Here is a 27,625-nt window from a genome sequence, read left to right on the forward strand (position 1 = left end):
GCTTCATTGTTTCTTCTTCTTTATGGTATAATGGCCGTCCGCAAACACGTTTAAGGTGCATGCCTGCCGCCACCTACTGTGCTGGAGTGTGCGATTGATCATGGTTTGTATAATTCTGTACTACAAAAATCCATAATAACTTCTAACAAACCTTCCCCGTCCCCAAAACATATCAAACCTTTTCAAACTTTTGCTCTGTAATGTTGAGACAATCTATCTTTAGGATTACTCATCATTTAAAAAATCATGTGGCCAGTAACATTTTTATTTAACCAGGTAAGTTGACTGAGAACACATTCTCATTTACAGCAACGACCTGGGGAATAGTTACAGGGGAGAGGAGGAATGAGCCAATTGTAAACTGGGGATGATTAGGTGGCCACGATGGTATGGAGGGCCAGATTGGGAAATTTAGCCAGGACACCAGGGTTAACACTCTACTCTTACAATAAGTGCCAGGGGATCTTTAGTGACCAGAGAGTCAGGACACCCGTTTAACGTCCCATCCGAAAGACGGCACCCAATGTCCCCAATCACTGCCCTGGGGCATTATATTATGATGAAACTTACCGATATGTACTGTAGCTATGTCCAGGGGCATCATTTGGGTTCTTGCATTGGAATTATATTGAATTCTGCATATATCACGCTATACCACAAACATAAAAGTTCAAATGCTTTTGACCAAAAAGTTACAAGTTGGCGCGAAATCTTTGCGATGCTCTATCAGCACCATGGACAGCGCCCTACACACTAAAGCGAGATTCTTTATGAAAAACAACCAGCTAGATTGTTAAGTCGCTCTGGATAAGAGCGTCTGCTAAATGACTTAAATGTAATGTAAATGTAAATGTAATTGTTTCTTACCCTTCAGAACAGTTGAAGCCTCCTTGATGCTCTGTGGAACTTCCTAGGTAATCGATCATTCCATTCTCCCCCAAATCTTCTTGTAAGGACCCCCTCAAATGCCAGTTGGATTAGTTGAGCTATCCTCGGGTGTAGCATGCTTCTGTGCTGACTGAAACACGTTTGTCAAAGTGGAAAATGAGTTTCGCATGTAGCTTCCTCAGTGACAATCTCACCAATGAGCCCTATGATTTCATTTTGAATATCGTGTGACATGTATGTGGCACTGTGGGATATGGTGCTAAACCCCTTGGCAAGTTCCTTGTCTTTTTGGAAGGTGTATTCCACCATACAGAAGAAGTCCACTTCCCCCCTCCCCCATTGACTCTATCACGTCCAAAGTCCCCCTCAGTGGTTGCTGGTTTGAAACAAGTAACTCAATGTCCACAATCGCCGACACATACATGTGATTTCTTGCCAGCTACCCATCATTAAAAAGTGTTTCGACATGGGATACAAAATGCAGCATTTGCAGTAACCGAGTACTCCAGCCACTCTCTTCCTATGAGACCAATTGCTGTTAAATGAACGTTTTTGGGCAGGAAACCTGGGACTAGGGTAGGATTCTAGAGGCTGACTCCTCTGTTCCAAGATCATAAGGAACAGCCATAGGTGGAGGGGGCTGTGCAGCCATTATCCTGGCAGCACTTGTGGAAGAGGTTGAAGGCTCTGCACGCGGAGCTAGCGGGCTTTGTGACAGCCTCAGTGGTTTGATCCTGCTGCTATTCAATACACTCCTTTGGCTTTGTTTGGGTACTTTGGCGATGCCAGTTTCTGATATCCATCATGGCAGTGGCAGATTAGCTGGTTCCTGCTAGCTAAATAGTCTAAGGCTAATAACACTAACGCTTTTTACTGCTAGCTAAGAAGCTAGCTCTGTAGTGGTGTGGGGCGTGAGGCAGAGTTGATTGAAGCAGCTCTAATGGTAAAATTGACCCCGCCCAAAATCAAATATTACAGCCCAAAATCAAATATTACAGGCAGAGGCGTATGTTGTTATTCACTTCGCCTACCACAGAGAACTGTTTTCCCCCCGCTTTTTATGGAAGACCAAAGGAGCCAACAGCCCCAGTGGTTTTCCATAGCCCCCCTTCACATGCCCTGGCACGCACGCTCTGTCCATTGTACTGACACAGCGCAGCGGAGATACAGATTTGGAGCCAACCTGTCACTCATTTTCTTACTTTTTTGCTATTTTTATATTGGGACATAAAACTGAAACTGAGGGGGCAGAGGGTTCAAGTTAGGGGGCTAAGCACCCTTTTACCCCCTTGTGGAGCCGGGTATGCCTTTGACACAGCACATTTATGGGAGCAAGACTTCTGAACAGGTTTCAAAACCATGGTCAGGGCTAGTAGAAGTATCATTCTCCTGGCAGAAGGGGCCTCATTAATAAATTGTGCATAAGTACAAAAATAGACCCCAAAACATGCGTGTGCCAGTTTTCACGCAAAAGTAGGCATTCACAAAAACTGGACTTGACGTGAAAATGTGCTCACCTTCCCGTAAACTTTAGACCATGTGTACGCACATCTTCTAGTGGTTGAAGTATTGCATTGCAAGCAGGCAAGTAGATTAGTCATTTGTGCACATGGGGGGGATCTGATGGACAAGCTTATTCGTAACAATAAACAGATTAATAACAAGATGCAATCTTTTTTTTTTGTATCCCCAGTTTTACTAGGTATTGACTGAGAACAATTCCCATTTACAGCAATGACCTGGGGAATAGTTACAGGGGAGAGGAGGGAGATTAATGAGCCAATTGGAAGCTGGGGATGATTAGGTGGCTATGATGGTATGATGGCCAGATTGGGAATTTAGCCAGGACATTGGAGTTAAAACCCCTACTCTTACGATAAGTGCCATGGGATCTTTAGTGACCAGAGTCAGGACACCTGTTTAACATCCCATCCAAAAGACGTACCCTACAGAGGGCAATGTCCCCAATCACTGCCCTGGGGCATTGGGGTCTTTTTTTTTTTTAGAACAGAGGAAAGAGCTTGCTACTGGCCCTCCAACACCACTTCCAGCAGCATCTGGTCTCCCATCCAGGGATGACAAGGACCAACCCTGCTTAGAGTCAGTGGCAAGTCAACAGTGGGATAGGTCGTATGCTCCTGACAGGATGGTATGCTGCTGGCATTTGCCAATAGTGATAAGAGAGAAAATCTATTTAGTTTATCTTTGCATTTTAAAATAATTAGAAATAGGCATCTATTTCCTAGGCTATTATTTATTTAATTTACATGATCATTGCATAATAAATTCCTCACCTTTTCTGTGATGTTTCATACCCACGAGGTAGCATAGGCCTACAACAAGGATACCAATCGTCTCATCTCTCCTTTAAATTGGACCCACTTCACAGTAGTAGATACAGTGCATTCGGAAAGTATTCAGACCCCTTGACTTTTTCCATATTGTTTTATTACAGCCTTATTTTAAAATAGATTAAATACATATTTTCCCCTCGTCAATCTACACAAAATACCCCATAATAACAAAGCAAAAACAGGTTTTTATACATTTTTGAAAATGTATTAAAAATAAACAGAAATACCTTAATTACATGAGTATTCAGACCCTTTGCTATGAGACTCGAAATTGAGCTCATGTGCATCCTGTTTCCATTGATCATCCTTGAGATGTTTCTACAACTTGATTTGAGTCCACCTGTGGTAAATTCAATTGATTGGACATGATTTGGAAAGGCACACACCTGTTTATATAAGGTCGCACAGTTGACAGTGCATGTCAGAGGAAAAACCAAGCCATGAGGTCGAAGGAATTGTCTGTAGAGCGCCGAGACAGGATTGTGTTGAGTCACAATCTGGGAAAGGGAACCAAAAAATGTCTGCAGCATTGAAGGTTCCCAAAAACACAGTGGCCTCCATCATTCTTAAATGATAGAAGTTTGGAACCATCAATACTCTTCCGAGAGCTGGTCACCCAGCCAAACGGAGCAATCGGGGGAGAAGGGCCTTGGTCAAGGAGGTGACCAAGAACTCAATTGTCAATCTGACAGAGCTCCAGAGTTCCTCTGTGGAGATGGGAGAAACTTCTAGGACAACCATCTCTGCAGAACTCCACCTTACAGGCCTTTACGGTAGAGTGACCAGACAGAAGCCACTTCTCCGTAAAAGGCACATAACAGCCCGCTTGGAGTTTTCCCAAAAGGCACCTAAAGGACTCTCAGACCATGAGAAACAAGATTCCCTGGTCTGATGAAACCAAGATTGAACTCTTTGTCTTGAATGCCAAGCGTCACATCTGGAGGAAACCTGGCACCATTCCTACGGTGAAGCATGGTGGTGGCAGCATCATGCTGTGGGGATGTTTTTCAGCGGCAGGGACTGGGACACTAGTCAGGATGGAGGGAAAGATGAACAGTGGAAAAGTACAGAGAGATCCTTGACAAAACCTGCTCCAGAGCACTCAGTACCTGACTGGGGTGAAGGTTCATCTCCAACAGGACAACAACCCTAAGCACACAGCCAAGACAACCCAGGAGTGGCTTCGGGACAAGTCTCTGAATGTCCTTGAGTGGCCCAGCCAGAGCCCGGACTTGAACCCGATTAAACATCTCTGGAGGAACCTGAAAATAGCTGTGCAGCGACCCACCCCATCCAACCTGACAGAGATTGAGAGGATCTACAGAGAAGAATGGGAGAACCTACCCAATTACAGGTGGGACAAGCTTGAAGCATCACACCCAAGAAGACTCGAGGCTGTAATCACAGCCAAAAGGTTCTTCAACAAAGTAAAGGGTCTGAATACTACCGGTCAAAAGTTTTAGAAAACCTACTCATTCAAAGTTTTTTTTTTTTTTTTACTATTTTCTACATTGTAGAATAATATCAAAGACATCAAAACTATGAAATAACATATGGAATCATGTAGTAACCAAAAAAGTTAAACAAAACAAATATATTTTATTTTTGAGATTCTTCAAATAGCGACCCTTTGCCTTGATGACAGCTTTGCACACTCTTGGCATTCTCTCAACCAGCTTCATGAGGTAGTCCCCTGGAATGCATTTCAACAAACAGGTGTGCCTTCTTAAAAAGTTAATTTGTGGAATTTCTTTCCTTCTAAATGTGTTTGAGCCATCAGCTGTATTGTGACAAGGTAGGGGAGGTATACAGAAGATAGCCCTATTTGGTAAAAACCAAGTCCATATTATGGCAAGAACAGCTCAAATAAGCAAAGAGAAACAACAGTCCATCATTACTTTAAGACATGAAGGTCAGTCAATATGGAACATTAAGAACTTTGAAAGTGTCTTCAAGTGCAGTCGCAAAAACCATCAAGCGCTATGATGAAACTGGCTCTCATGAGGACCGCCACAGGAAAGGAAGACCCAGAGTTACCTCTGCTGCAGAGGATACGTTCATTAGAGTTACCAGCCTCCGAAATTGCAGCCCAAATAAATGCTTCAGAGTTCAAGTAACAGACACATCTCAACATCAACTGTTCAGAGGAGTGAATCAGACCTTCATGGTCGAATTGTTGCAAAGAAACCACTGCTAAAGGACACCAATAAGAAGAAGAGGCTTGCTTGGGCCAAGAAACACGAGCAATGAACATTAGACCGGTGGAAATTTGTCCTTTGGTCTAGAGTCCAAACAGGTGATTTTTGGTTCCAACCGCTGTCTTTGTGAGACGCGGTGTGGGTGAATGGATGATCTTCCATAAGTGTATTCCCCACTGTAAAGCATGGAGGAGGAGGTGCTATGGTGTGGGGGTGCCTTGCTGGTGACACTGTCTGTGATATATTTAGAATTCAAGGCACACTTAACCAGCATTGCTACCACAGCATTCTGCAGCAAAACGCCATCCCATCTGGTTTGGGCTTAGTGGGACTATAATTTGTTTTTCAACAGGACAATGACCCAACACACCTCCAGGCTGTGTAAGGGCTATTTTAGCAAGGAGAGTGATGGAGTGCTGCATCAGACGACCTGGCCTCCACAATTACCCGACCTCAACCAAATTGAGATGGTTTGGGATGAGTCGGACCGTAGAGTGACGGAAAAGCAGCCAACAAGTGCTCAGCATATGTGAGAACTCCTTCAAGACTGTTGGAAAAGCATTCCAGGAAGCTGGTTGAGAGAATGCCAAGAGCGTGCAAAGGTGTCATCAAGGCAAAGGGTGGCTACTTTAAAGAATCTAAAATATATTTTGATTTGCTTAACACCTTTTTGGATACTACATTATTCCATATGTGTTTTGATGTCTTCCCCATTATTCTACAATGTAGAAAATAGTAAAAATAATGAAAAACTCTTGAATGAGTAGGTGTTCTAAAACTTTTGACCAGTATGTAAATGTTATAGCATTTTTTTTATACATTTCCAACAATTTCTAAAAACCTGCTTTTTCTTTGTCATTATAGGGTATTGTGAGTAGATTGATGAGGGAAAAAACGATTTAATACATTTTAGAATAAGGCTGTAACAAAATGTGGAAAAAGTCAAGGGGTCTGAATGCTTTCTGAATGCACTGTAAATAAAAAAATACATTAAAAAATCTGCATCTCTGCCCAGCCTGGCAAGATTAGCTCTATGGGTGTTTAGCTTCTCCAGTGGCTCTGCAAGAATGGACAGGATAGTCTCCACTGCTGGCCTGCTCTCCAGGCACCATCACATGAGCCTGAAGCCACAGAATCTGGCCAAACTCGTGTTTCTAAATATGAATTAAAAGGCACTGTAGACTGAGCCTAATAAGGCATGTTTTCTTTCATTTGTATTTAATTCTAAGTAAGTCCCAGCCTATATGCGCAATTTATAGACTATGATTTAATACAACGAAATGTTGTTTATTGCTGAGCGCTTTATGTCCCTACCAGCCTAGTGTCTCCCTCGCAAATGCTTCACAATGTATTTCTTTGTAGGCTATAGCCTTGAAATAATTGAAATAAATAGCCGGAATAATTCATTATCATTCCTTCTTAGGCTCCCTGTCTGGCTCCTGACCTATTTAGAGTGTTTATATGCCGTTTAATACGACATGTAAACTATTTCAAATGATGAGTGCTACTTAGGAGCAAGTTTAAGTTTGTTCCACCTGAGCAGAGTATGTGAGCGGAGTTGAGCGGTCGGAAATCGCGCTCATTGTTATTGGAGCAGCTCCAGCGCTCCACATCCTTTCCAGTGCTCCACCAAGACCTTTTCCTGTTTATTCAAATACATTTCATTCAAATCATATGGTTTGGTTAAATTGTGAGCAGCAGCTTTATTATCTGTGAGCGCAGAGTGGTTTTTGGTGGAGCCGTTGGAAAGGATGTGGAGCGCTGGAGCTGCTCCATGACCAATGAGAGCGATTTCCGACCGCTCAACTCCGCTCAAATACTCTGCTCAGGTGGAACAAACTTAAACTTGCTCCTATTTTCAATGCTGAATTGAATGTCATTGAGAAAACAGAAAGGTGTCATGTTTTTTTTGCGAACATCCTTTCTGAATTTAAAAGTAATCCAAGAAGTTAAAAATATTTTGCTGGTAACTGATTGCAGTTACAGTTTTATAATCAGTTTACATGTAACTGATTAGATGTTATCAGTTACTCTCTAACCATGTTGAAAAGATGTGTTGATATCCCCTGTTTATTGATTGTATTTGTATATGGGACTATCCAAATAAAAGTGTGACCGTTTTATTTGTCATATATTGTTGGACAGGAAAAATGTGTCGTTTTTATTAGACAAGTTTAAAAGATTGACGTTTCGGCCTTCAGATTTATTATTGATTCTGAAGAAGGGCAATGAAGGATGAAATGGTTTAAACTTGTCTAATAAAAAAAATGAAGAGAAATATGGTGAGTGAGCGCTGCGCATTTTCCTGTCCAATGATGTCAACACATTTTTAGGTTGCACCTCTACTCACATTGGTTGAGTACCTTCTATATCTTTCCAAAATGTTCATATATTGAACATATATTTGTATTGATATCCTATGTTTATTTGTATTGTCATTTAAATTCTAATAAAATATACATTTGCCCTGCTACTGTAGCAGGCTAGATCGGCAGTCATGGCATTACTAGGCAGACTGAGTTTGCTGCGGGTCATTCCAGCTGCAGAGTTTTTTGATGACGTGACTCTTTCTATTCAGTCCCTATTGGGCAAAACAAACCAGAACACATGCAAAACAAACCACAAATGCATCCAACAAGTTTGTAGAGTCACAAACTTCATGTAGTCATTGCGTTCAAGGAATATGGGACCAAATACTTAACGTTTGACTACTTTGATACACTAAGTGAATTTGTCCAAATACTTATGACTTCTTCAAATGTGGGGACTAGATACATAAAGTTATTTGATGTCTAAATGGTAAAACAGATATGTATGAAAATACCCTCAAATAAAATCTGACATTCTGGCTCAAATGTAAAATGCTGGAGTATAGAGACAAAATGTTTTCACTTTGCTGTCCAAATACATATGGAAGGGAGTAAAAACAAAATGCTTACCTGCTCAGGGAATGGGCACCAAAAAAGAGCAAAAAAAAAAAGCAATCTAATGTTATTAACATTTTACTGCAAGTGACACTAAAGTCCACAGAATAAAGGATGCATTGATATTTTAGTTAATCATGATAGCCTTTATAATAGAACGATTGTGACAACACACATCTAAATATTGCACTTGGGAAAAACATCTTAAAGTAACTGCCAAGTGAAAATGTCACTTAAAAGTTCATATTTAGTTAACTCGAATCCAACTAATGTTGACTCGTCCTATACTCGTTTGTGGCCGGAGCATACATTGGAGAAAAAAAAACCAACAACCCCAACTCAAACAGACCTTTTCAAAAATGCTTGCCATTTCCTCATAGAACATGTCATCTCCCTGAGGATGAGCTGGCCAATCAGATGTCTAGAGGAGGCTGAGCTGGCATACCAGCGGTCGACTTGCAAGAAAATTTTGACCGGTATACGCCCACACCATTTTGTTGTTGTTGTTGTTGTACACCCACACCATTCCGACACAGGAAAGCAGATTTTTAAGGTAATTTAAAAATAATAATTGGAAGGAAAACCACTTCACTCATATTGTAAGTAATTATAGGTCAACCTTCATAGATCTCTGAACATCTGGGCAGTTACTTTAAAATAGATAAGAATTCAGTGAATGTAGTCCATCTCACCCCATACACAACTCATACAGAATGAAACATAACAGACATTCTATTTTCGCTCTATTATAGTGGTGACGATAGCACAAGGCTACATGTGTGCAAAAATAATGTTCAGAGTTAAAAATAAAAATGCTCTCTCCACTCACACGATAGTGTTAGAGTATGTCAACAGAACAAAGCAATATCTTTAAGCATACACAGTCAGTGGGGTATTCTAGAAAGAAGGATTATCAGACAACAAATGCTGCCTGTGAGAGGTTGTACCATATCATCATAAAAATACCAGGAATCACAGAACCATACACTGAATTTTCACCAACAATGCTCAGTAGCAAATACTCTTTGAGAGCGAGAGAGTAAATTAGAAAACATCCTTTACAAATTTAAAATAAAACCAATTGTAATTAACTTCAGAGGGCAAATGAACAGAAACCCAACAGACCGGTCCTATACCAACAGACATTTTCAGATCACTTCCTTAAAAAAAATATATGAAAAGAAAACACAAAACATATATTCCATCAAATGAAGGTCAATGGTGGCAAAACAGGCCTCTGAGATGCTACTGCATCCTATTTCTTGGGCTTCAACCGCTTCTTTAATGACTTTTCATCAGTTTTAAAGACAACACAATAAGCATAATGATAAACTTAACCACACACATGACATGGTAGAGACAAAGGAAGCTATGAACAACCACTTCAAGTAACTTGCGCCAACATTATCCAACAACACCTCAATAACCCAAACACCACATTACAAAACTATGTCACACAGCTCCCCATTAAAATAAACAATGTTATAATAAAACATCTCCCTTAATAAATTGAGATGACGACTATAAAGCTTCTGCAGCCCAGGTTGGAGAGATGAGACGTGAGAAAATATCTAGTTCACAGAGAGGGAGGGGAGGTGGGTTTATGGTAGAAGGCAAAAAGGGACAAGAGGCATTTTGCTCAATGATTATCACTGCCCAAAATAGGCGCTACACTCAGAAATATAATCGCTAGAAGGGACAAAGCCCCTCAGGCCATGGTCTTTTGACCACCTGGAACAGTATATTTCTATGGCCACACCACCCGTAAACAATAAGTGAAGACCTCCTGTTCTCTGTGAATGTTTCTTAATTCAGACTCATGGCCAACAGACTGATATTAAGTCTCAGTATCAGAGAGAGGCTGGCGAGACATCAACAAATCTGACTCACTGTCATATTCTCTACTACGACACGTCTTCGTCGGCAGGATGATATTCTCTACTACGACACGTCTTCTACGGCAGGATGATATTCTCTACTACGACACGTCTTCTACGGCAGGATGATATTCTCTACTATGACACATCTTCTACGGCAGGATGATATTCTCTACTACGACACGTCTTCTACAGCAGGATGATATTCTCTACTATGACACATTTTCTACGGCAGGATGATATTTTTATTATGACACTTCTTCTACGGAACGATGAAGAACACACACGTCTGTAGAAAATACAAGCACTCGTGATTTATGCTACAGGAAAATATATCAAATTAGACATAATATTATGCCACACTGTACAATATATTTACCTTTAGTGAGATATATAGACAGTTAGGTATTGTAGACACTTTTTAGGGAATCCTGAAATTGTGTTTGCATCTTTGTAAGTATGTGATGCAACTTCATCAAGCAAGAGGCCAGAGGGATCATGCGTTTCAAGCAATCAAGAATCTACCATGCCGAGCATACGCCCGCATCACAAATAGGGTCAAAAGTAACCATCTGAAAACATTAGTTCCATTCCATGGACTCTCAATTTGGAAACCAACATCTTCTCTCAGTTCCACCATCCTCACATACTAAGAATTCTCTTCTGAACTCCCTTCTGTTCATCTCTTATTTGCTCTTTCAAAGCTCACCTGAATGTCACAAGAAAAAGTTAACATTTTTACTGTTACAATTGTTTAAGTATTGCACCAACACTTAGTGTGCTTCCCTGGAGAGGGTTATATGAGTACTGTAGCAGTCTTATAACAGTAGCCAAACATGAGTCACGCACGCACACACAAAATACAATACAAATAATAAAATATATCTGTGGTTAAAAGCGGCACCAGAGTGACACAGAGTGAAAACTGAGCTCCTTTCAGTCCAACAGAACTTCAAAAACTCTAAGTCACCTAGATAAAATAAGAAGCCTCTTTTTGGAGACATTCAAAATTCAACACTTTGTCACAAAATACCAATTTGAGCACATCTGGCCAAGATAAAATAATCAAAATATTTCATAATAATAAAATAAAAACAAGACCTACTCTTCCAAACAATATTCTTCCAATTGACTGATTCTCTAGGGTTGGTGACTTGGTTCCCATACCAAATGTTTGATGAAGCCAGAGTGCTACATGTACTGATGTGCATTTAAGATACTACATTACCAAGCTATCATTCCTATTCAGACACTAAAGTATTGTAGGAGTGGAAGGCCACTGGGCAGTGTGAGCACATGTCCTAAACGCTCCACCCTAAACCCTCCATACTAAACCTTACACTTGTGCCTTTTATAACGTCACTACAATACTGACCATCTTCCCCTTATTTATCCATAATTCTTCCTCTCAGACAAGCATGTTAATTCACTCAAAAGCAGGCCTCTTTCTCCTTGTCTATGAGAACTGGGGAGAGCTGTGTTTATAGTATACAACACTAAAATGCATGCTGGTGTAGAGGAGACACAGTACTCACAGTGCCCCATAGAAACACAGAGGAAATGGCACCCTATTCCCTATATAGTGCACTACTTTTGACCAGAGCAAGTAGTGAATATTGTGCCATTTTAGATGCAGCCAAAGACAAACACAGTAACAGCAGCAAACCCTTAGTGCAGAAGAGGCAGAGGCAGAGTGAGATGTGATTTTCTTCACATCCACCAGAGGGCGATGCAGGGGAGGAGAGGGACTGGAGCTCCAGTTCTGCTGGGTTTCCTCTTTTGCAACAAAAAAAGGCCACTCCATCTGCCAGTAACTCTGTCTGTACTGGAGATCTGTCGGTTGATCTGTCAGTAGTTGATCTGTACTGGAGATCTGTCAGTTGATCTGTCAGTAGTTTATCTGTACTCACACGTCCAGAACAAGCAACCTACACAACTACGACACAAAGAGTCCACATCATGCTACAGACGCTAAAAGCACCTTAGTGTCAACGTGTTCGGTAAGGAGTGTGTGAGTAAATAGGGATGTACTGCTCTAGAGCCAGAACTGGACTGGTGTTGTTATAAAACACACAAAGTTTCACAAACACAGTGGAAGACACGAGCAAACACACTTACTGCACTGCACTGATTCCCCATGGATAATCTTGTTCACTTGACACTTCCAATTTGCCTAGGGACGAGGTTACCCCAGGTAGGGAAATGGATGGAAAGTAAAAGGAATCAATAAATACTATTTATATAAATAACAGTTCAAAAGTTTAGGGTCACTTAGAAATGTCCTTGTTTTTGAAAGAAAAGCTATTTTTTTTGTCCATTAAAATAACATAAAATTGATCAGAAATACAGTGTAGACATTGTTAATGTTGTAAATGAGTATTGTAGCTGGAAACACCTCATTTTTAATGGAATATCTACATAGGCGTACAGAGGACCATTTTATCAGCAACCATCACTCCTGTGTTCCAATGGCACGTTGTGTTAGCTAATCCAAGTTTATCATTTTAAAAGGCTAATTGATCATTAGAAAACCCTTGTTGCAATTATTTTAGCACAGCTGAAAACTGTTGTTCTGATTAAAGAAGCAATAAAACCGGCCTTCTTTAGACTATTTGAGTATCTGGAGCATCAGCATTTGTGGGTTCGATTACAGGCTCAAAATGGCCAGAAACAAATAACTTCTGAAATTCATCAGTCTATTCTCGTTCTGAGAAAAGAAGGCTATTTCATGCGAGAAATTGTAAAAAAACTGAAGATCTCGTACAACGCTGTGTACTACTCCCTTCACAGAACAGCGCAAACTGGCTCTAACAAGAATAGAAAGAGGAGTGGGAGGCCCCGGTGCACAACTGAGCAAGAGGACAAGTACATTAGAGTGTCTAGTTTGAGAAACAGACGCCTCACAAGTCCTCAACTGGCAGCTTCATTAAATAGTACCCGCAAAACACCAGTCTCAACGTCAACAGTGAATAGGCGACCCCGGGATGCTGGCCTTCTAGGCAGAGTTGCAAAGAAAAAGCCATATCTCAGACTGGCCAATAACAAGAAAAGATTAAGATGGGCAAAAGAACACAGACACCGGACAGAGGAACTCTGCCTAGGTTTTCTTTCAAAAACAAGGACATTTCTAAGTGACCCACAACTTTTGAACTGTAGTGTTTATATATATATATATATAAATAAACTGGGTGGTTCAAGCCCTGAATGCTGACTGGCTGACAGCCGTGGTATATCAGACCGTATACCACAGGTATGACAAAACATTTATTTTTACTGCTCTAATTATGTTGGTAACCAGTTTATAATAGCAATAAGGCGCCTCGGGTTTTGTGGTATATGGCAAATATACCATGGCTAAGGGCTGTGTCCAGGCACTCCGCGATGAGTCATGCATAAGAATAGCCCTTAGCCGTGGTATATTGGCCATATACTACACCTCCTCGGGCCTTATTGCTTAAATATATATATCCATATATACCAACTCGCTGTGAATTCAGATAAAAAATAAAATAAAACCTATTAAAAAAACGGAGTAGGTATTAGTCGTATCAGTGCGTCATCAGAGGAGAGAGATTCTGGTTGGGTGGAGTGGAGCAGGCCCCTTGGTTAGTCAGTGCAAAGGTCAGAAAACACACAGTAGTTCGGACAACTCACACATCTCAGCCCCAGAGAGACTTCCCATGCCAAACACACACAGTTCTGGTGTGAGTGTATAGTTGCTAGCCCTCCAGGGCCATGTCCATAGGGGCATCCATCCGTCCTGTGACACCCATTTTGTCCTATTAGTTTGGGCTGGTGGTGGGTGGTGGTGTGAGCCGTGAGGTGAGGGGTGAGTGCATTGCTAGGGCTGGCATTGCCTGTGCCATAGTAAACTCGTTTCCAGCCTCTTTAGGCTGGGGACGAGGTTAGTGCCACGTAGGCAGGGAGAATGGGAGCCCAGAGACTGTGCCGGCCACAGACAGCCCCCCCCAGTGGAGCTCAGAGCTGGTGCACAATGCTGTCTGTGTGGTTGACAGGCACAGGGCCGTCCTGGCGGAGCCGCTGCCACTGGAACGTGGTGCTGAGGGAACCCACCTCTTCCTCCTCGTTCTCCTGCTCCTTAGCAAACTCCATGAAGACCTGAGAGATGGAGTGTGAGAGAGAGCAAGAGAGAGACTAGCTAAGACAAATAGTCAGGAAGTGGATGGAGTTTGCATTGCAGTTGATGTAACATCATCACATGATATTCAAGGTAAGGTTCACAAATGAGTACTTACCTGCTCTAAGGTTGATTGTGAAAAGTTGTACTCTTCAAAGTTGAAGGCTTGCTTAGCTGGAGGCAGGGGAGAGCAGAGGACATTAGAACACAATGCATTTTGCCTAAATTGTAACTGATCAATGAAACATGAGGCAGATGGTCAGAGAGTGATCACAAACACACACACACACTCACCACTCTCTAGCTGAGAGAAGGACTTGGCCAGTGACTTGACATCCTCCATGGGGATCTTGTAAACCATCAGGGTGGCAAAGCTGCAAGACAGAGGCAGCAGGTTTTAGCATGTCATTACACACACACACACACACACACACACACCTCTGCTCTGAATCACCTCTCCTGTCTTGCAGCGTGAGGGAAGATTCGACGGATCTCCTTGTGGAGGAGTGCCACTTGTTGGAGCCCCGTCAGCTCCTCTCTCAGCTTCACTTCCAGGCTGTAGCCACGCCCATACTTCCCCTTCAGGTGTTGGATAGACCCAATACACCTGAGAGACAGAGACACATCATCATCATCACAACTAGATAGACCCAATCCACCTGAGACACATCATCATCATCACCACAACAGGATAGACCCAATACACCTGACACATCATCATCATCATCACAACAGGATAGACCCAATCCACCTGAGACACATCATCATCATCATCATCACAACAGGATAGACCCAATACACCTGACACATCATCATCATCATCATCATCACAACAGGATAGACCCAATACACCTGACACATCATCATCATCATCATCATCATCACAACAGGATAGACCCAATCCACCTGAGACACATCATCATCATCACCACAACTAGATAGACCCAATCCACCTGAGACACATCATCATCATCATCATCATCATCATCACAACTAGATATATCTCTCAGGTGGATTGGGTCTATCTAGTTGTGATGATGATGATGATGATGATGTGTCTCAGGTGGATTGGGTCTAACACATCCTCGTCATCATCACCATCATCCTAATCCCAACTACCACAAATCAACTCCCCAATACACCACCTGATCTCAACACCAAACAAAATATCTAAACACTAAAAACGTACCTACAGAATGATAAGACAAAGTTATTGTAACAAAGTTATTTATAACCTAGTTACTGTGACATAGATTATTAGCTATAGCAATGTAATTGCAACATATCACACCTTTTCCCCAATGCCAGCCCCAATGTCAGAGCTTCTGGACGTCCCCCTGTGCCCCTCATTGAGTTGGATAGAGGGCAGACCACAAACAGCCATTGTGGCAAGTGCATTCTCTATCCAACACTATGTTCCACCCATCTTCACCCCTACTCTGATACACTCACCTGAGCTGCCCTGACACCATGATGGCCACGCGGTCACACACAGCCTCAGCCTCCTCCATGTAGTGAGTGGTCAGAATGGCCCCACGCTGGCGGTTCTTAAACGCTGCCCGGATAGCCCTCCTGGAGACAGGACGAACCAGAGGGACAAAAGGACCAAAGCCTTAGCACTTTACTGGCTACTTAACAGAGTAGAACAACAAAAATCTAAAACTAAAAAACAAACTGAAAACCTTTGAAACTGAAGTTGACATTTCTTTTGGTTATGTAGTGTATGGACACCTGTTTGTCGACCATCTCATTCCAAAATCATGGGCATTAATATGGAGTTGCTCCCCCTTTGCTGCTATAACAGCCTCCACTCTTCTGGGAAGGCTTTCCACTAGATGTTAGAACATTGCTGCGGGGACTTACTTCCATTCAGACACAAGAGCATTAGTGAGGTGGGACACTGATGTTGGGCTATTAGGCCTTCCAATTCATTCCAAAGGTGTTCGATGGGGTTGAGGTCAGGGCTTTGTGCAGGCCAGTCAAGTTCTTCCACACTGATCTTGACAAACATTTTCTATATGAACCTCACTCTGTGCACGGGGGCATTGTCATGCTGAAACTGGAATGGGCCTTTCTCAAACTGTTGCCACAAAGTTGGAAGCACAGAATCATCTAGAATATAATTGTATGCTGTAGCGTTAAGATTTCCCTTCACTGGAACTAAGTGGCCAAGCCCGAACCATGGAAAACAGCTCCAGACCATTAATTCCTCCTCCACCAAACTTTACAGTTGGCACTTTGCATTCGGGAAGGTAGCGTTCTCCTGGCATCTGCCAAACCCAGATTTGTCCTTCGGACTGCCAGATAATGAAGCGTGATTCATCACTCCAGAGAAAGCGTTTCCACTGCTCCAGAGTCCAATGGCGGCGAGCTTTACATCACTCCAGCCGACGCTTGGCATTGTGCATGGTGATCTTAGGCTTGTGTGCGGCTGCTCGGCCATGGAAAAACATTTCATGAATCTCCCGACGAACAGTTCTTGTGCTGACGTTGCTTCCAGAGGCAGTTAGGAACTTGTTAGTGAGTCTTGCAACCGAGGACAGACGATTTTTATGCGCTACACGCTTCAGCACTCGGTGGTCCCATTCTGTGAGCTTGTGTGGCCTACCACTTTGCAGCTGAGCCGTTGATGCTCCTAGACGTTTCCACTTCACAATAACAGCACTTACAGTTGACCAGGACAGCTCTAGCAGGGCAGAAGTTTGACAAACTGACTTGTTGGAAAGGTGGCATCCTATGACGGTGCCACTTTGAAAGTCACTGAGCTCTTCAGTAAGGCCATTCTACTGCCAATGTTTTCCTATGGAGATTGCATGGCTGTGTGCTCAATTGTATACACCTGTCAGCAATGGGTGTGGCTGAAATAGCTGAATCCACTAATTTGAAGGTGTGTCCACATGCTTTTGTATATATAGTGTACAAATACAAATGACATAATGATACACGATACATTCTGGTTTCTATTGATTGCAGTGTGATTTTGCTGTAATTTCTCAGCCTTGTACCGCACAACTATTTCTTGTCAACAACATTGTTTTGGTCTGATTGTGCCTGTCCCAGGGAGAGGAGCATGGGTCTCACCACATGCGTTGTTTGGACTTGGGGTCCATCCCTGTAGAAGGCTCATCCAGCAGAACTATCTGAGGGTTCCCCAACATGCTGAGAGCAAAGCACAACTGAAACACATAAACAGGAAACACAAAGGAACACAGTCAACAACGTGTGGCACAGATACAAATGAAACAGGCAAATGAGAATTAGTGAGGGCAATAGGATTTGAATGTTTTGGCTAGGCTGAAACACACAAAGAAAACGCAACAATCAAATCAAATGTATTTATAAAGCACTTTTTACACCAGCAGATGTCCCAAAGTGCTTATACAGAAACCCAACCTAAAACTCTAAACAGCAAGCAATGTAGATGTAGAAGCAAGGTTGGCTAGGAAAAACTCCCTAGAAAGTCAGGAAGAAACCTAGAAAGGAACCAGCCTCTGAGGGGTTGACAGTCCTCTTCTGGCTTTCCCAGGTGGAGATTATAAGATTGTCCATTAAGGCCAGATAGTTCTTCAAGATGTTCAAACGTTCATAGATGACCAGCAGGGTCAAATAATAATCACAGCGGTTGTAGAGGGTACAACAGGTCAGCACCTCATGAGTAAACGTCAATTGGCTTCTCATAGCTGAGCATTCAGAGATCGAGACAGCAGTCAACACACTGTGACACAGATGTACAAATTTAACAAGTGAGCAAAGTAAGGGTTTAGGATTTGGTAAATGTGTATGGGCTAAGCTTGGTGGTTATTTTACACACACTGATTCCCAGCTAACATTGTAGGGTGGTTTGAGCTGGCAGAGGGAGGAAATACTCACCTCATTTCCTCTCTCTATTATCAAACACCACATTAAATGATGGATGGTACTGCTAGGCCCAAACTGAATCTCTGAAGCAACCCCATTTCAGCTCTCCAAATGTCTCCCTGGCAGGCAGTTTCAAACTAAAAGTCTCCCTTTCCACAGTGTTATGTGAAGGTGTGTGGAGAGTAGACAGAGTGTAAAGTGGAACTCGCTCTTGCTCTCCCTCTTTCTGTCTCACCTTCCTCTTGATCCCAGCTGAGAGGTTTTTGGCCTGCTTGTGGAGGTGGCCCTTCAGCTCCAGAGCATTCACCACACTGATAGGAACACAGAGAGACAAACACAGAGTTCACACAAGGTCCATTCCACAGGAGACCACAGCAAAAAGGTACATAACAGAAAAATAAAGAGGGCCAAGTCTAAAAGGCAGGTTAGATAAGATGCAAACGTTAGATACATTATTCAGTTTTTAGGATTAAAATGAACTCCAGATAAACAATCCAATCAATGCTTAGTTGTCAACAGCACATCTATGACTTCATCAGGCATCACCTGTTACTACCACAAGACAGTTGTCATGAGGGTATTTATATCTATTATGGGGTCCAAACACATTAAAGCACTTACATTACATTTACAACAAAAGAGAAAACAGTACATCATAACATTTACACCACTACATATCTACAATACAAACTGTATAAAACCACCATACAACAATATTACAATTTAAGTGTGTGTAGAGTGTGTGTGCTAGAGCTTGTGTGCGTATGCTTGTGTCTGCACCTTTGTGTATGTCTCTTCACAGTCCCCGCTGTTCCATAAGGTGTATTTTTACCTGTTTTTTCAAATTTGGACTTGGGCATTGTGAAGAGACCTCTGGTGACGTGTCTTGTGGGGTATGCATGGGTGTGTGAGCTATGTGCTAGTAGTTTAAACAGACACCTCGGAGCATTCAGCATGTCAACACTTCTTACAAATACAAGTAGTGATTAAATCAATCTCTCTTCCACTTTGAGCCATGAGAGATTAACATGCATATCATTGTTAGCTCTCCGTTTACTTTAAAGGGCCAGCCGTGCTGCCCTGTTCTGAGCCAATTGTAATTAACCTAAGTCCCACTTTGTGGCACAGTGGTTAACATCTCTTTTCTGAGTGTACTGCATATAACCAGCTTCTCAGGCGCCATCTCAGTGTGCTTCATTCTATAGCTAGAGGACTCCTGATAGTATCATTTATTTGTCTTTATCTGTTGATGTCTAGTACTGTCTTTCTGCTAGCTAGGGCCATCTACTTTAAGCGCTCCCTGTCTTCACAGTGACCTACTTGGTGTCTGCTGACTGTTCATAATTTGCAGATAGTTCATGAGACATCAATCAGGATGAAGGTACAGGGCAATTTGTGACTTCTTTTGGTAATCAGTGGCTATATTGGAGGGGGAGTGCTTTCACTTCTCCTAGGCAATCAGCAATTAGTACAGGGAGGCGTGCTCTCCACCTCTGATAAGCAATTAGCAATTAGTGTTAGTTCTTCAGTCTCCCCTGGTTTCTCAGCGGTAGCTGTAAGCGGTGCTCGTGTCAATTCTGGTCTCATAACTAAGACCAACGCCGAAACAAAGACGGTTCTTCGGAGTTGTTGGAGGAAGGCTCCACACTTTCACTTGAGTATATCTTACCTAGTTATTTACTTTCTGATTTTGCAGCTTTGTCAACCCTGTGTGTTTTCTATACCTGTTTGCACCTCTCCCTGTAGTATTTACAGATGTTCCCCACAACTTGGTTGCAACCCTCCTACTTTAGTGTACCCTGCATGCACAATCCATGTGGAATTCCTGGTCTCTGGCAGCATTTGGAGCTGCCTATGCTGCCCTTCAGTCCCTTGACTTTTTGGCCCTGACGAAGACATGTATCACCCCAGAGAACACTGCTGCTCTACATCTGACTTTCTCTCAGTCTGAGAGCACCTGGTCTTTGGTGGTGACACAGGTCTACTAATTTCTCCTAAGTGGCGATTTTCTATTCTCACCTGTCCATCTCTCCCTTCTGCTAAATACTTCTCCCGACGCGGCCTCTTCGTCTCTACTCCCCTCCCGCATCCTATGACCTGCACAGTCCCCTTTCCTCCCGGCCGGCTTGGCCCTCCCCTCCTGCTCCGTGGCTCATTGTGAGTTTACAGAACAGGGCTGCGAGCAGCTGAGTGAAAAATGGAGGAACACTAAACTTCCGGAGAACCTATCATCCTTTCACTCCCTCTGTATCTGCTGTAAAAGCCACTTTCAACCACTACATTTCATGCTTCTGCCTCTAACCCTAGGAAACTCTTCCACCTTCTCCCTCCTTAATCCTCTACCCCCTCCTCCCTCTCTGTGGACGACTTTGTCAACAACTTTGGGGGAAAAAAAGGTTGACGACATCCGCTACTCATTCACTCAGCCTATTGAGTACACTTGTCTCAGAACTACCCTAAGCCTTGACCTCTTTCTCCCCTCTTCCAGATGACGTCTGGCCACTGGACAACCTGCCCGCTCGACCCCAGACCATCTCTGGAGACCTTCCCCTATCAACTCATCCCTGACCACTGGCTGCGTCCCCTCTAACTTCAAAATGGCCAGAGTTGCTCCCCTCAAGAAACCAACACTCGACTCATCTGACGTCAAACTATAGACCTGTAGCCTTTTCTTTCCAAAACACTTGAGTATGCTGTCTATGATCAACTCTATCGTTATGGCTCTCAAAGACCTTAACTAGTCAGGCTTCAAGATGGGTCACCCAACCGAGACTGCTCTTCTGTGTCAGAGGCTCTCTGCACTGCCAAAGCTGACTATCTCCTCTGTTTTCATCCTCCTAGATCTGTCCACTGCCTTTGACACCATGAACCATCAGATCCTCCTCTCCGCCCTCTCAGGGCTGGTCATCTCGGGCTCTGCACACTCTTGGATTGCATCCTACCTGGCAGGCCGCTCCTACCAGATGACATGGAGAGGATCTGTGTCGGACGAAGATTTACTGGTGTCCCCCAGCGCTCGGTTCTAGGGCCTCTATACACCAAGTCACCATATCCTCACATGGTCTCCCATCATTGCTCTGCAGATGACACGCAACTACTTTTCTCCTTCCCTTCTGACACCCAGGTGCCCGGCCCACCACCTCAAGCCCAATAAGACATAACTGCTCTTCCCCTGGGGGAAGGCCTGCTCGCTCAAAGACCTCTCCATCATGGTTGACAACTCCAGTGTCACCCTCCCAGAGTGCAAAGAACCTTGGCGTGACACCGGACAACACTATCGTTCTCTGCAAACATCAAAGCAGTGACCCCGCTCTTACAGGTTCATGCTCTACAACATCCGTAGAGTACGACCCTATAATGCACAGGAAGTGGTGAAGGTCCTAATCCAGGACTTGTCATCTCCCGTCTGGACTACTGCAACTTGCTGTTGGCTGGGTTCCCCGCTTGTGCCATCAAACCCCTACAACTTATCCAGAACGCTGCCGCCTGCCTGTTAAGTTCTACCATGTCATCTCTCCTCCTCACGCTCCACTGGCTTCCAGTCGAAGCTCCCATCCACTACAAGACCATGATGCTTACCTACGGAACAGCAACTGCCCCCACCCACCACACTTTTGTTGCCTGGGATGTGGTTCTCCTTCTTAGTTATCTTAACATGAATACAGTCACACTGGAAAAGAGCACCTGCTAAATGACAAGTGTTAACTGTTTTATGATAGTGGATAGTTACCGTGTGATGATGCCAGGGACGTCCTGTCCGCGGAGGCCCTTGATGGCAGCATAGATCTCCAGGTGTTCTTCTAGGGTGATGCGGGGCCACAAAGGGCTGACCTGGGGACAGTAGCCTATATGCTCCAGGGGGTTGTCTACTGGACGGAACTCTGTACTGTAGTCCCCCATCAGGACCTGAGGCAAGAAAAACAGACCGTCAAATTTAATCATAGGATCAGATTGGACCTTAAATGCAGCTGTCTTTTTGTCTCAATATTAAACCATTTCTGGGCAATAATTAAGTACTTTTATTGTGATTCTTTTTTACAATTTTGATTGAAAACAAACCTTAGCAAAGGGCAATTTCTCAAGCAAGAATTGAGTTAGGACTGTCTGGGAGTGGACAACTGCAAACGAGCGGTCTTTTCAAACAAATAAAAGGGCATTTTAATGTTGACAGTATTACTAACCTAAGTGGAAACAGTACATGCAAAGTATTCAGACCCCTTTTGTTACACTGAAAATCTCAATCTGCACGATACCCCTTAATGACAAAGCAAAAACGGGTTTGTAGAATTGTTTGGAAATAAACATATTGCCACGACTTGAAATTGAGCTCAGACGTATCCTGTTCCATTGATCATATCCTTTGTTTCTACAACTTGATTGAAGTCCACCTGTGGTCAATTCATTGGACATGATTTGGAAAGTTACTATACAAGGTTCCACAGTTGATGATGCATGTCAGAGCAAAAACCAAGCATTGAGTTTGAAGGAATTGTCCGTAGAGCTCCGAGACAGGATTGTGTCAAGGCACCAAAACATTTCTGCAGCAATGAAGTTGCCCAAGAACACAGTGGCCTCCATTCTTAAATGGAAGAAGTTTGGAACCACCTAGACTCATCATAATTAAACTGCGCAATCGGGGGAGAAGGGCCTTGACCAAGAACCCCAGTGTTCCTCTGTTGAGATGGTTGTCCTTCTGGAAGGTTCTTCCATCTCTGCAGTACTCCACCAATCAGGCCTTTATGGTAGAATGGCCAGATGAAAGCCACTCCTCAGTAAAAGGGCGCTTGGAGTTTGCCAAAAGGCACCTGAAGGACTCAGACCATGAGAAACCAAGATTTAACTCTTTGGCCTGAAAGCAAAGTGTCACATCTGGAGGAAACCTGGCACCATCCCTACGGTGAAGCATGCTGGTAGGGCTGGGCGATATAACGATATAGATCGTGCGACGATAGAGCATAATAGAAAAACGTCTATCGTTTATTTCGTTGTCGCAAATCACTCTTTACGGCAATATTTTTAGTCAATTGGACAACGCTTAGCATTCTTCCACACGGGGAAATTTGCAACACACAAACATGGAGGAGATGAAACGTGACAAAGTACGGAGACACGGAGCTCGTACCTAAAAGGGCTACTTCGGTCACATGGACGCGGTTTGGGTATGAAAAGTCTGACACGGACCAGAAAACCGCCCTCTGCAAAATATGCCGTAGGCCGGTCTCGACAACGAGCTCAAACACCACTAACCTCTTACCACCAACGCAAGAATCGTGTGAAAAAGTACAGCCGAGTGCTCAAAACAAACCCCTGACTCAGACGTTGCAAGAGGCTTTTGCCCACGAAGATGGAAGGAGTTAACAGCTGCCGTTGAAAAGAAGACATGGCCCCAATTTACACGGTCGAGAAACGGGGGTTTCGTGAGTTGGTGCTAACACTCGACACAAGGTACCAAATACAAATTGATGTGACACGTATTAATGCCAAAGTAACATGCAAAACTGGCAAGCCCACAATTTTTTTTTGGCCTATATTTATTTTGTTTGCAACTATAGTTTTCCATTTACCGTTTATATTTTGTTACATGCTTAATTGAATAAAATAATCAAATGAGTAAATACCTTTTTATTTGTTGAATATAATTCAAAATGTAATAAGGAATAGGTCTTTACATGTGGTCATTTTATATAAACTATTTATTAATTGAATTTACTATATCGGGATATGAGATTTTAACCATGTTGCCCAGCCCTACATGGTGGTGGCAGCATCAAGACCCTAAGCACACAGCCAAGACAACACAGGAGTGGCTTCGGGACAAGTCTGAGTGGCCCAGCCAGAGCCCAGACTTGAACCAGATCGAACATCTTTGGAAAGACCTGAAAATAGCTGTGCAGCGACCCTCCCCATCGAACCTGAGAGGATCTGCAGAGAAGAATGGGAGAAAGTCCCCAAATACAGGTGTGCCAAGCTTGTAGCATCATAACCAAGAAGAATCAAGGCTGTAACTGCTTCAACAAAGTACTGAGTAAAGGGTCTGAATACTTATGTAAATGTAAAAGTTTTATTTGTAATAATGCATTAATATTTATTTTCTTTGTCATGGGGTATAATAATGTAGAATAAGGCTAACGTAACAAAATGTGGAAAAAGTCAACGGTCTTAAGGAAAATCAAGTTTTTGACTGCACTGGGCCTTTAAGGCTAAACCTCACATTAAACAACCATCTTTCCTGTCGTTGTGAGCACACTAAACGATGGTGGCACAGACGGGGGTCACACTACAAGATTCTTCACTTGGTCTTGAGGATTGCCAATACCACGGTGTCGCACGAAAACAATGATGGGATTAGATTTAATGTAGCTACAACAAGCTGTGGCTCAAAGCAGCCCTAAATGTTTTCAGTCAGACATTCACGCTTGCTATTCAGAGTTGAAATATCTAGCCAACAATTTGAAATGAATAACATTGATTGTGAACTTCAGAGCTGTAACAATTTGACACTTTGGCTCTGATTTAAAGGCAAGTACAAATGCATACTAGCAGTAGTCATCGCTCCTTCTCGAGTCTACACATTATGGGTGACGCGAAACAACGTGCTCTCATTGGCTATTGCTCATCACCGTTCTCAAAACTTATTGCACATCTCACACAACGAGAATTGTTTGAAAATATTGTGACGTCTGGGACTGCTCAAAGACCTCAGATCGAGTCTCTGACCCACTCCCATTAAACAAGTGTCGGTTACTGCCGCGCACCCCAAGTAGGCAACGACATGGGAATTTTGTCTCTGATCTCAAACTTGTCTGGGACAGCTAAATCGGGACCAAAATCGTGTAACGTACACCCATCTTAAAAGGCATTTTCAATTTAAATGACTTAAGTCCAGGAAACTGGCCCTAAAAATTCCATATAGGGTCCAGTCAAAAGACGGAGGGTGAATGGTATGTACCTGTCCAGCGGTTGGGACTGTGTCTCCAGACAACATATGCATGATGGTGCTTTTCCCTGCTCCGTTGGGCCCCAGCAGTCCAAGCACCTCACCTGAACACACATACAGTTGATATACTGGTTATCTGTTATGAGACCATTGACATTGTTCAAAAACCCAAGCCTCACAGTGCAGACCACAGGGATTTCTCTGCTATTAATATCCTTGGACGGGCCGCCTATGTTTTTTTTTGGGGTCGCTTAAGTACAAACAGTGTAAAATATATATTTAATTTTTTCATACATTTCGCAATAGAAAAATGTTTTCAGTGTAAACTTAAATGACTAAAAACAGAAAGTATGTAGAAAAGATAATGGACCTAAATATTTTTTTTGAATATAATCTTTGAACTAACAACCACCAAAATAAAATATAGACAGTCAGGGAAAATACAAAAACAATTCATTTAGCAGTATATGTTTGGGCAAAAGAACACAGCATTAGCCATGGCAAAATGCATAGAATTGCAAGAAATCTGCTTTAAAACAAAAATAATAATAGCAGCTGCATGGAAAAAAAGTGTAGAATTGGGGGAAATTGGCTTGTCTATAATTTCTTGACACCGCCAAGATTGGGGCCACTAATTGTATTGTTTTACTGCGCCGGCAGAACAACTGCGCCCCTGCCACATCCCTTACCACGCCCACCACCTAAGCCCCATTTAAATCCAGTCGAGGCTGCTGAGGGGAGGACGACTTATAATAATGGCTGGAATGAAGTACATGGAAACCATGTGTTTAATTCCGTTCCATCCATTACTACGAGCCGTCCTCCCCTCAGCAGCCTCCATCGCCCTGGACATAAGTCATACACTCTCAAGATCATTGCATTCATAACTTCATGTGATTGTTTAGTGTTTGATTGTTTAGTGTTTGACTGATCAAATGTACACTTTACAGTTGGAGATTGTAAGCTCAGCTGACCTTTGCGTACACAGAAGGAGACGTTCTTGGTGGCTACCGTCCTCCTCTTCTTGAGAGAGATTCCTTCCCTTGGACATTTATACTGCTTCCTCAAGTTACTCACCACCACTACTGGTTTCTGAAGGGGGGGGGGCACACAAGAAATATTATTAGATGACAGTTAATAGATCTGAGGAAATCGTCAAAACATGGCAAATCCCCTTTCAAAGATGGGACTCGTCTTCCACAGAGATCAAGGTGTGAATAAAAAAGCACTTAACACACACACCTCGTAATGGCCACACACACACACCTCCTCACAGCACTGGCAGGTGAGGGCCTCCTTCACCCGAGCCTTTTCCATCTGAACATCTTCATCCTCGTTGATCCCCTCCTCTGGGTTACGCTCCACTTTATCCTTAGTCTTGGAAGAGATCCTTCAGGAGAAAGACAATGGTAATATTCAGTTTCATAGTCTCACGTTACCATACTTTCAAGTCTCATTCAAATCAAGGAACCTTGGAATCAAAGCTAGGTGGAGTATTATGACGACTTAAAGATCCAATGCAGCCATTGTTATCTCAACATCAAATCATCAAGTACCATACTGTGATTATTTTAAATTGAAAAGGTCAGAAAGAAACAAAAACAATTATTTTTTTTACAGTAGTTTCTTTTCATTTATTTTTTTAACGTTTTTTAAAAATGTGTCATTTTTTGGTTGGGGGGGGTTACAGGTACAATATTCATGTGCATTTACACACTTTTAGTTTATACTACATGTACCGAAAGTTGCCCCTCTACAGAAAAAGAAAATATATTATATTATATATATATTATATAAACCACACCGCATTCTGTAATAAAATTGGTAGGTAAAGAAAAGACAAACAAAAAAGAAGTGGGCCTACAGATGTCTCAAGTTTTTAGGGAGCGTGCAATTGGCATGCTGACTGCAGGAATGTCCACCAGAGCTGTTGGCAGAGAATTTAGTGTTCATTTCTTTAGCATAAGCCACCTCCAAAATCATTTTAGAGAATTTGGCAGTACGTCCAACACCGCAGACCACGTGTAAGCACACCAGCCCAAGACCTCCACATCCGGCTTCTTCACCAGCGGGATCGTCTGAGACCAGCCATCCAGACAGTTGATGAAACTGTGGGTTTGCAAAACCAAATGGTTTCTGACAGGTTGTGCAGAAATTATCTCAGGGAAGCTCATTTGCGTCAAGAGTATGTTAGCGGAGCAGAGCTGGAGCTGAGCGTGCCCAATTTGACTGGAGAGTGGAGAAAGATTCCTAAAGGCTAGAGCGCCGGCCTTCTCGCCCGCTCCAAACTTCGCTTCAATAGCGCTCACTTCACGAGCTCTGGACATGCCCGCCCCAGCATGCATTTGTAGTCTATTTATGCCCTTGCATGAGCTACTGTCATGGAGTTTGCTAAATACAGTGCCTTCAGAAAGTATTCAGACCCCTTTACTTTTCCCACATTTTGTTACG

General features: G+C 42.8%; 1 protein-coding gene across 3 annotated transcripts in view; it reads right to left on the reverse strand.

The window, feature by feature from the left end:
- Window positions 1-13,676: 13,676 nt before the first annotated feature.
- abca5 (ATP-binding cassette, sub-family A (ABC1), member 5) overlaps window positions 13,677-27,625 on the reverse strand; it is a 93,843-nt gene continuing 79,894 nt past the window's right edge. Inside the window, exons 27-37 of one of the 3 annotated variants that reach the window (XM_029698994.1) lie at window positions 26,417-26,564; window positions 26,149-26,266; window positions 25,187-25,278; window positions 21,968-22,143; window positions 18,473-18,548; window positions 17,461-17,555; window positions 15,832-15,951; window positions 14,834-14,986; window positions 14,674-14,753; window positions 14,498-14,553; window positions 13,677-14,360 (exon numbers count right to left, since the gene is read on the reverse strand). In XM_029698994.1, the coding sequence (XP_029554854.1) occupies window positions 14,220-14,360; window positions 14,498-14,553; window positions 14,674-14,753; window positions 14,834-14,986; window positions 15,832-15,951; window positions 17,461-17,555; window positions 18,473-18,548; window positions 21,968-22,143; window positions 25,187-25,278; window positions 26,149-26,266; window positions 26,417-26,564 (1,255 nt within the window). In that variant the 3' untranslated portion in view covers window positions 13,677-14,219. Of the gene's footprint in view, window positions 14,361-14,497; window positions 14,554-14,673; window positions 14,754-14,833; window positions 14,987-15,017; window positions 15,232-15,831; window positions 15,952-17,460; window positions 17,556-18,472; window positions 18,549-21,967; window positions 22,144-25,186; window positions 25,279-26,148; window positions 26,267-26,416; window positions 26,565-27,625 lie in introns of those variants that run through there. The other 2 variants (XM_029698995.1, XM_029698996.1) reach the window with 2 other exon arrangements.

This window comes from Salmo trutta, chromosome 18, assembly GCF_901001165.1.
Source record: "Salmo trutta chromosome 18, fSalTru1.1, whole genome shotgun sequence".
Taxonomy (NCBI): Eukaryota; Metazoa; Chordata; class Actinopteri; order Salmoniformes; family Salmonidae; genus Salmo; species Salmo trutta.